Genomic DNA, 11,564 nt, shown 5'->3' on the forward strand with positions numbered 1-11,564 from the left:
TTTTTAGTAGATGTCTTGTTTGTTTGAGACCTGTGATGGGACTGCTTAACAATTAAAATGAAATATCTAACAAAATTGTTTAATGATAAGTTTATTTCATATTTATGGTAAATTATTTGTTTAAGATAAACACATAGTAAGGTAACTTGGAGAATGTCAGCTATACTTACAAATCATGAAAGTGTCTGAATTTTGGTGAAATATCTTCTATGATTGTGAAAATCCATTGCAGAAATAATAAAATTACTAGCCTTTGAGAAACGAGTTTTAGTGAATTTTTAGATACTTAGCAGTTTTTTCACTCATCCAAAAATAAATGTATATTAATGGATAAAATTCAGTTTAAATACAATACATAAAATAAACAATATTTAACACAGAAAAATCAGATATGTTTTATTACTTCAAGAACAACATACATGCATTAAATGCTGCACTTTCTTTTCGCATACAATATTTTAAAATTATTTTTATAACACTCTACTGTACTACATAAACATTTACTATACACTTCTCCTTTAATATTTTCAATATTTATTATTTTTTTATGGTGAGGTAAATGCTGGTGGACCATATTTCTTTTTAGGTGTCACTGCTATTTCATTATACCAAAGTTCAATATCCTTAAGATTCAAAAATCCAAATAAACTGATCCTTATAAAGAATTTTAATTGATATAAATAAATATGAAGATTTAATAAAATAATCTTTTTTTTTTATCTCACCAATATTCATCTTCTCAACTCTCACAACTATATACTTTAGAAAAGATAGTATTTTATTCATGTAACAACAGCCTTTTACTATACAATTTTGTCTTGTGTTTTCAAGTTTGCACATAAACAGTATCTTAATTCCTATCATTAAAACTGGGATAGAGTTTTGTAAAGAGTAAAGGCTTGTCATCAATAACAGTTGACAATTCTGTGTAGCTTCGAATACTGTAGTAAATCCAAATTAGTGACTATTCAAATATAATTCTTTCTTTTTCCAACCTCATGCTAAAACTTATCTATGGTTTTAAACATTATGAAGTTGTAATTAGTTGTGTTATGTAAAACCAACCTACATAAGAGAATATGAGATTTAGAATAAAGTTATGATAAATTACAAGAATCGTCTAAGAAAAATTATATATTGCAAAATCTTACCCAAATTCATTCAACTGTGTAATAAATGCCAAATGTATTAGTAGTATATTATTTTTGAAAATGTAATAAAGTAGAGAAAAATATAAATAATGAATATTTTTAGTATTCCAAGAGCATGTACAATAGAATAAAAATTAAGATTATGCTGGATATAACCAACTAACTTGAACTGATTTCAAGTAGTTATTACTTTTCTTCCTATAAACACATATCAAATTATGATTATAAAATGTAAATAAAGTAAAAAATAACTCGAACACAATAAGTTTCTATACAATAAGCCACATATGCCAGAAATGTAAATCAATACAGGCATATGTATATAATAGTACTGAACAAAGTACTTATTCAAAATTTTGTATGTTAAAGTACAATTTCCAATTCAAATTGATAATTAACTTAATTAAAGACTGAAAACAGATAAAATACTTATGTACTGTTATGAATTAAAAAGTCAGCAAATAATAACGTTACTCTTACATCAATGATGTTTGGAAAACAATGTAATCACAAAAGATAGCATGAATATAAGTACAAACATTTTGAAATGTCAAAAACTCCATCTTCATTAACATGTACAACATAATCAGTATCCACTATCTAATGAAGAAATAATACATACACACATATCTATTTTTCTGTATACGTATAAAAGATGAAATACATGATTGCTTGCCCCTTAACTTCTCTACTACTAGTCTGTAAAGCCTGTTGGTTATTTATTCCCAGCCTACTGAGTTGATCTTAAACAATCTTGGCAGGTTGATGTTTTAAACCATGTTGAATGTTCTAAAAGGATTCATGGTCAAAGTACAAAAGTTATTGGATTGTTTCTCGAAAAACTATACTTTTCTCATGGTAAATAAAATGTACGGTGTTCAAGGATGAGATCATCTCAAAATCTTTACTTATTGGTAGCTGGAAAACAAATTGTAAATGTTTATGAAGAATCTTTGTTATAATTTTGAAATTTTGAGATAAAGTTTATGTTCAAGTTATTACTTTGAAACATATGATTGTTGTTAAACTGACATTGTTTTATTTAAGGTTAAACAGTCTTTGTCAGTTGTTGGATGTTTCACACACATATATACACACACACACACACACACAACAAATCAGATCAAATTAGCTCTCCTTGTGTTTTGTCATTCGTGAGAACAAAAATAGGACATCCTATCACTTTGTAGGACATCAAAATCTTTCCTATCCACTAAGTCACAAGCAAACCTTTTGACATTGGTAGGTTAAAACCTTTCTTCCTCTCATTATCCAGCCATCATTACCTTTAAACCCATTCTATTTTGATTTTTTTAATACTGTATTTATATTATTTTTTGCATCTAAAAGTTCTTGACTGAATATTTGCTAACATTTGTATTACGATATTTTCACATGGATTAATGAAAATGAAATCTCTACCATTCCAAATTTGTCCTTAAATTTGAGTTATTTTTGTGATGAATGATTTCCTTACTGATTATACTTCTATGTAATCCATTACAACACTGAATTTGTTTTATATAAACGTTAGTCATACAGGCATGAATAATCAACAACTGCAAATTCAAAACAAATATTAAACTATTAATATATTTATTTTAAAGTAAAATATTTAGAAAAAGAAGAATTTAGGTGATATTTATGAATACATAATAACAAAAACTTCTACCACATAGAATAAATTTATTAAGTATTATTTATACTATTTACTTATAAAAAATACAGTTATATTTAACACATAAATGCAAATATTTTCTATTTAAGTACAAAATGTTATGTATTTTTTCTATTACTTAAAAATCTAAAATATTAGCAAAACATAGTAATTTTACATTAACGATATTCACGTATATCAGACTTAATATTTGCATGTTCCATTACAAAACAATGAATTAAGTACAGTTTAAATGCCAATGAAATACTGAAAAACCAGTAGTCCTAAAAACTGTTACAAAAACAAGTTAACTGCAGATGGTTTTGTTTTTTTAGAATAGTTAAAATTTCATAGAATATTTTGTTTCTTATCATTCAGCCCCATTGACAAGTGCTGGTATTGTATAAACACCTTTATGGGAAGTGATTCATTAGAAATAAAAGTTAGATCTGAAATGCCATATTCTCTTATTTCAAACCACAATGGACAAATTAACAGGAATGTTGAAAAACATCAGCTCAATGTGTTTTTAAGATCAGAAATCAAACACAATAACAGGATCCCAGTTTATAGAAAATTAAAAACCTAAATGATCATACATTATCTAGATTTAATAAATTACTCTATTTTATTCAATGTTGATGTAATCAAAGTGTTCAAAAGAATAAAGATGTAATAAAAAGAATCTTAAAAACATCCACAGACAGACTGCCTCTTAAAGTATACATGTATATTTTACTTATGAAAAATGTAAAATCTTTTTTCTGAGTTTACTAAAAACTAAATATAAAATCAAATTCTTTTCAATCTAGGATATCCATGCTAAATCTTAAAAGTAAGATGAGATACTTTTAAACCCACTACAGAAATATTATACACAAATTAAGAAAAAAAGTATATATTTCAATTCTAGAATATTAAAATTAGTATTTTGCTCAGGAATGGATAGGAGAGCTGCTTGATATAAATATACACAAGACAGCAGTGCTAGTTGTTTTCTCCATACCATTACTTCCGTTGTCTTATATCCTTACCCTCTCTGTGATCAGGAAGATTTTTGCTAGAAATATGAAATATATATTTTAGGCAAAAAAAAAGCAAGAGAAAGTTTAATACACAAATACAACTCTAACATAACCTGCACAAAGACTTGAAAATACACTACTTTATATTCACAGAATCATGCAGAAATACGAACCAAGTTTAACATACTTACACAAACTTTGATTTTCATCTTGACTTGTAAATTATGTACATTCACTTTGAAATATAATTTTTGTTTCCAGTCCAGTATTTATATAATACTGCCCATGTTTGCTAAAGTCAATGAAACCTGATTTTTGAAATCAAGAAAACTATGACTCAAAACCCAAGGTAACAGTCAAAATGGTAAGTTATATACCTTTGACAAATTGAATTAGATGCATAAGCTATCAATAACAGTACAATACTTTAATAAAATACAAGATTATTCTCTTAATGTACAATCTTAAAGTTACAGGACAATAAGCTGAATCATATTTTATGAAATGATTAACCAAGTGAACATAATCTTAAGAATGCATTTGTCCAAACTAAAAGCACCTCTTTTATATCTCTAGTATATGTGTTTCTCCATAAATTGAAAACATCATAATTTTCCTATGCTGAAGATATATCCCTGATAAGTACTTCCCTTCATTCAAAAGATTACTTTTTTTTCTTCATGCATACCACAAGTCGTCCACTACTCTTTAATGGAAAAGAGTGATTCCCTCATCTCTTATAAATCATCATGCATCACTTCTTCACCAATGAGTGTGTGATATATTCATGTGATGCACGTGACTCTCTCTATATGCCTCAACAGAACTATCACTTTGAAGCTTGTCAAAAAATGTAAGTAACAGAGATGGTAGGTACCCACAGGAAATACATTTTCAGTTTAGGAAAATTACCTCACTTCTCACAAAACAAGCTAGAATCCCACACTGAATAGCAGTTGGGACTAGTGCAAAGGAATGACAGAAGTGACCCCAAAAAGCATCCAAAGTGCACCCCTGGAAATGAGAGTCAGATATGAAAATTTGATGAAGTTAACCAAACCACTTCTCAAACAGGTATATTCTTTGACTAACTGTGAAATGTGTAGGAGAGCAGGGAATCAAGAAAAGAAAAGGAAATAAGACTACAATTCAAGACAAAATTAGATAAAGTAAAGCACTCTGGCATAAGAAAAAAGCTACTAGAGAAAGAAAACAGCATAAAGCCTTGTAACAAAGAGGGAGAAAAGGTATAACCCTAAAAATCATGGATAATAAAGTGGGAAGATGAAAGTAATAAAAAAACAACAAAAAACAGGCAAATGATAAAGAAACAAATCAGATATTAAAATTCAAAATGAGATGGAAAATTTAAAGTTGACTCAAAAGTTGTAGATTATTATCTGAAGGAAATCAAATGAAATACATCATCCACCAGCAGATCATTCTCAACTGTTGAGAGAGATATTAAGCCAACAGGATGGGAACGTGAGATAGCTAAATTGTGTGAAGACGTGTGGTATCGTCTCAGAAAATTTCATTCCACAGTGTCACAATTTCCCCAGACTTTTCTCTCATAAATTAGACTGGTTGATATGTTAACCAAGGAAAGAATCACTTTCACACCACATATGCAAGAGAGTTAATATTTTATGACTGAAACACAGATATGTATAATTAACTATGAAACTAGATATTCTAAAACATTTTTACTGCAATATAATGTGACAACCATGTTGTATCACAATACACATGGGCATGAATCTTAAATGATGTCTCAAGCCTTTTGATTAATTTTATGCTTCTTCAAACCATAATTTTTCCATATATCCATCATTCCTATTGTAAAATCTCAATCTGGCAATCAATGTTACCGAGTTGCCATGCTCAAAAGTTCCTGAGCAACATACTTTGAAAAATGCATGACTGTGAAACAAGCAAAATTCATCATTAATCAATCTAACATGCCAACAGAGTAAATCACCAATAGCCAATGTCACAAGCCAATGAAGCAAATCATAGATAACATGATAATTATGTGAAAGTAAATCTCTTTTGTTGATTTTCAAAACTATGGCAGTTTTATGTATGATATGCCAAATTAGTACTGTGATATGTAATGCTTCTAAACAACATTGGATATACTGATAAATGGATAATCCTGCAAATCACTATGTACAATTATAAAAAAATATCCTTTATATAACTTGGAAGTTTTCTAAAAGTTTCAAGTAGTTATTTATAAAACACAGTCTTTCCAGATGTTTTATAAAGAATTTGTAAAAAACATTTAAAAAATATATTTTTTACTGATAGCAATTACTATGTTGGCTTAGTTTGTCTATTACATTGAATACAAGATACAAAAAAGTTTATATATATATACACACATGTTTAATACAATTGGTGTAATGTGTGAATCTAAAGAAATCAAAATACTCCTGATTTTTGAATATATTATCTCATCGTATTCCATTTCCTGTTGAGCAAATGGCAAACACACCTCTACTTCTATGCCTGCTTAAAATTGTTGCTTGATACTATTATGCAACTTAGCCAAACAAGGTTAAACTTTATAGCCTCATTTGAATATGCACATTAAATAATAAATACAAAGTAATGTTTTGTGAATGTTCTGGATTGCACAGGTGAATAATACTATTGTATTTCCTTCATATAAATACTTATGTTACAACTTAGTACACATTTTACCAATTTACTTAAAAGCTAAAAATTCGTTCTTACTGAAAGGTTTTCATAACAGCACCATTTAAACATATTCTTATTCTAATTTTGTTGCATGTACCACAAAAGGTTTTTAATCACCCACATTCATGTGATATTCACAATACTTTTTTAAAAACTGATTACATTGTCAAGATTCATCAGTAAACCTACATATAAAAAGAATTTCATATGCAAAAGAATTTAAGTGGAATATTAATCTGACACTTACTTGTCCACATTTTGATCAGCATCAGATTCATCAAAGTCTTGCTTCACTCGTTTCTTTTCATAAATGAAAATAATAGCACAAAGAACAGCCACTTCAGCACAGATTCCCAAAAATGGCCAAAGTGCAGCTAACTTATCTGTAAAAACAGTGATATCAATCAATTCTTAAGCTAATTTAATTATATTTTTTCAAAGCTTAACAGCTATAAAAATACACAAAAATTATAATAATTCCTAGTGCTATGTTTATTTCTCTTATTGTATTTATACAAGCATGCATTTTATTGTAATTTGTTATAGTTAACTCTTCCAGCATGGGCTCAGTCCCTGCTTGTAACAATCTTATGCTTGTTATAGTTTTCATGCTATAACTTTTAAATTAATAAGTGTATGCTCAGGATGTTTGACAGATTATCAGTAAGGATTACAATCCTTCCATACACAAAATATCAGATTATTTTATCAAGTTTTACGGTTTGTTAAGCAGTGTTTTTTCTTATGTCTTTATTTCTTTTTGTATGTTGCCTGTCCAACATGCAAAGTAATTTTCATTTTAAGATTAAAAATACTTATAATGTTCAAATAATTTTATTAAAATTTGAGAAAAAAATTATATTTCATGTTATTTTCACTGATAAATCTCTGTATTTGTTCAGTCTATTTGACCAATCTTGTAACCTCCATATAAAATTAGGAAATAAATATAAATTATACCTTTTTTGTTCTAGAATGACTACAGATTATAACACACAAACATAAATGTTTAAAACTGAATAGCTTAAATTTCAGTACATTATACTTTTATATAGTTTTATTCTATCAACCTCACATCCACACCTAGCTAACATTACAAACCACAAAAATACAAGACAATTACATTCAATTTACTCTGACAGTTAAAGTTAACAAAATTCAAAGCTCCTGGTAGTGTAGATTTATTGCTTTATTGCCACTTAGCTTAGTTCCAAAGCACACTATCACTATAGGAAATCTATATATAAACACAGTATCAACTTACCAACATACTGTGCTCATGAGACATACTCTTACTCTCAAAATATTTTTAATATAATGTTTTAAATTTTCTTACCTAACTTAATAAGCTTGTATTTTTTATATTTTAATTAACTTCATAACACTAAATCAAAAATATACATAAAATCAAAAAGTTAAAAGGTACTTTTTATTGACATCTACCACCCCTCACAAAACACCTTTCTCAACTTATGGTATCCCCTGTCATTGCAAATTCTTTCTCATCACTAGCCTTGATAGTCCCAAATACTATTTTATATATTAACATGAAATATCTTCATACTAACATACAAATAATTATGCAGCAGTCTTCCACTAGCAAAAGTGAGACACTGCCTCTATCATAACTAATGCCCTCTCTTAATCCTGCAGCTGTTATCCACTTCAAGTTTGATAAGATTAAACCAAACCATACCAGAGGCATGTACCTATCAGAAATACATCTTTGGTTTAAGAAACTGTTAACTTCCAATACAATATCTTAATTTACAAAAAGCTAGAATCCCACATTAAACAAATGAAAGGCTAAGGAGAAAATAATCCTCCTTTAGAATGTGCCAAAAGGAAGACTATAGGATGTGAGAATGAATTATGTATTACAAAAAGGGTAAAAACAAAATAGAGACACTAAGAAAAATTACTTAGATAAAGAGACACCTTGGTGTAGAGTGGCTAGGGAACAACAGACTTTAATTTGAAATTTGACCTCAACCAGTAACTAACAGTATTGGTAATTTTACATTAAGTTCAGAGTAGAAAAAAGGTCCTCTAATTTTCACTCAGAAATGGGTATTGAAAGGGAAGAGAAGCTTTCAATCCAAGAACTTGCCTTCACATGCACACTCCTCTGAAATAACCAACACCAGACCCACCAGCATCTGACATCCAGCAGATGGTAGGAAATTGGAGAGCCCAGGTAGATATTCATCTCCCATAAAAAGTGTCCAGCTTTACACATGCAGGAATTAATGTGTGTTTTCCAGCTACAACCAATGCCAGATTCACAAGATCAGAAATCCTGAGAATGGAAACAAACTGCTATTTGGGGTTGAATCTCAAGTCCAAAACCTGGTGAGATTTAGAATTTATTGTCCAGTTTAAAATAGGAGGAGAGGAATAAACAAAACACATGTGAAAGGATAAGTGGCTAGTCTGGCTTCAATCAACACCATATCCACAAATGGTAGGAAAGGAGTGTGCCTTAGCCACAAAGGCAAACTTCAATATCTGGCAAAGTGCTACATCCAACACCATGCAGTGTCTAGAATTGTTCATCAGGACTGTGGTTTGAAGAATATTATGTCAAATACACTGGCAGAATGCCACTGTCCTACTCTCAACTAGTAAGTATTGTACACTCTCAGAAGGACAGGCATCCATGGTCAAACACCCTAATGGCTTCAAAATGACAACTAACAAGGGCTCCCTTACTCCAACAGAAGGAAATAAACACATTGGAAAGTTGGAGGACTGCAGCACTAGAGACAGTTCAATTGGTGGCCATGATGCTCTATTTTGAAAAACAATTATTGAAGTTTATTTACTAACACTTGGTGGTGTCTATAAATGTACGTTAGGTCTGCAATAGGAAGAGCCTCAAATAAAATAAATCATCAGAGGTGGGCAGTAATCTCTGTCTGCTTTACTCATGTTAACCCATAAGTATATGGTACAGGAAGAACATATTTATGAAACAAAATAACACAAAGTTTACCTACTAGCAGTCTTGTGAAACACTCCATCTCAACAGTAGGGGTAATATGACTTGGTTATGTTATATTACATTATACTTTGAAAAGCAAAGGGATCATGTTTACAGCATCAATCAAACAACACCTAGTGGCATCTAGAAATGTGAGATCAGATCTATGGTAGGAAAAGCCTCAATGCCATTAATCACTTGAGAAGTGTCACATAGCATGGATTTAAGACTAAATATACCTGATGAGGCAACACTACAACAGAGTGGGATCCAAACATGCAAAGGACCCTGCAAAAAAAAATAATGAATGGAGTACACACCATTCACTGAGAAAGAGAGGTGTAAAGACATGAGCACTGATAATGTCCTCCAAGGAAGATAGAAATGTTTAGCCAGGAACAAGTTAAGCTGATGGATCTGATAGGTAGAAACATGAAAAGATAACAACTGTCAGGATAAAGGAAAGCACACACCAGGTGAATCAGTTGGATCATCCAACTCATAAAGGCAATAAAAGAAAGGTCACAAGAAAGGTTATGATTCCAAGGAATAAACAAGGGAAACCATGGAAGGAAGCAATGCATGTCATATAACAATCAGAGAGCCCTGACCTTGCAAATGATGCAATCATGAGCTGAATGGTGAGAAAGGTAAAACATAGAAAGAAAAGAAATGGGTATGAATGCAGAATTATCCTCTCAAGCAGTCAAATTGTTTAGGTAGAAAATATCAATGTGGGAAGAGGAAAATGTAAGAACTATGAAAAAAAAAACATTGTGGACATCAACTGTAAACACAACTCAACTATGACATCCTTACATTAGTATGAGGAGGAGAAAAGAGACATCAAAAAAGATGATACAATAAACATAAAAACAAAGGTTCAAAAAAGGGTGGGAATGAGCAAGAGCACATTGAAATTACAATTATAGAGTAAAGCAAGACAAGGAGAATAGGAAATGTGGATGGAATAAAAAGCATGGATAAGACAGGGCACTGAAAGACCAAATCATGTTTAGAAACTTAAAACATGACTGATGAAGCCACCTAATAGCCTACAACAAAGGAAAACAAAAGACATCTGTCAAAAAGCCAAATAAAAAAATGGATATGATGTGAGGATTATTAAGATGGGAAGAATGATAACCACATAAGGTAAACCTAAAGTGGTTTGTGTACCACTTACATCAAGGAAAGATGGACTAGATAGGAATATATGGAAGACACACTATGCAAAATTCAAAATCAATATCTGGATGTGCCAACTCTACAACTTTTTTCACTTTGCTCTGCAATATAATAAATGTTCATCAATCATTTTTTTGAATATCATAAGTTACTATTACTGTTTCTATCTAGAAAAAGTTTAATTTTGGCTTATTCCTTTTTAAAACTTGTCAGGGTATTAAATAACTGATAAGCTCTGTTTAGTATAATTTGATAAGATTTGTTTGAGATAATTGTGAATAAATCTATCATAGTTAAAATATAATCCTGAAAAGTTTGATTTATCATAACACTAAATTTTAAAATATCTATAATAATTAATCTATTTTAAATTAAAATTAGGTGATACATGGCTATTTTGTGTCAACTATTTATAAATATGCACTCTCTTCCTCCTTAAAAGCACCAAATGTATCATCTAATGATAAATGAAACAACAAAGAAAAGGCACTGTTATTACCATATCATTTCAAAAATATACCAGAGTTTACAAATTTTCAATCAAGAAAAGGTAATAAATGATTATTCTGTTTCACAGTGAATTTAATGTTTTTATTATTACGTACCTTGATATGTCGAGGTACATAATAATAAAGAATAAGTAAAACTAGGCTTATTCAATTCACTAAATACATTTTAAAACTTTTTACACACAAATTAAAAAAGAATATAAGGCATGAATTCTGTATTAATATATCTGTATTATACATAATTTATATAATTATCATTTACCTAATTCAAAAAATAAAATAGTTTTGACACCAGAAATGCCAACTTCTCCACCAATAGATCACACTTGACTTCAATTATTTCCA

General features: G+C 29.7%; 1 protein-coding gene across 1 annotated transcript in view; it reads right to left on the minus strand.

The window, feature by feature from the left end:
- Positions 1 to 370: 370 nt before the first annotated feature.
- LOC143253943 (neural cell adhesion molecule L1-like) overlaps positions 371 to 11,564 on the minus strand; it is a 75,433-nt gene continuing 64,239 nt past the window's right edge. Inside the window, exons 11-12 of the mRNA XM_076508574.1 lie at positions 6,787 to 6,922; positions 371 to 3,868 (exon numbers count right to left, since the gene is read on the minus strand). Coding sequence (XP_076364689.1) covers positions 3,817 to 3,868; positions 6,787 to 6,922 — 188 coding nt within the window. The 3' untranslated portion in view covers positions 371 to 3,816. The remainder of the gene's footprint in view (positions 3,869 to 6,786; positions 6,923 to 11,564) is intronic.

This window comes from Tachypleus tridentatus, chromosome 6, assembly GCF_004210375.1.
Source record: "Tachypleus tridentatus isolate NWPU-2018 chromosome 6, ASM421037v1, whole genome shotgun sequence".
Classification (NCBI taxonomy): domain Eukaryota; kingdom Metazoa; phylum Arthropoda; class Merostomata; order Xiphosura; family Limulidae; genus Tachypleus; species Tachypleus tridentatus.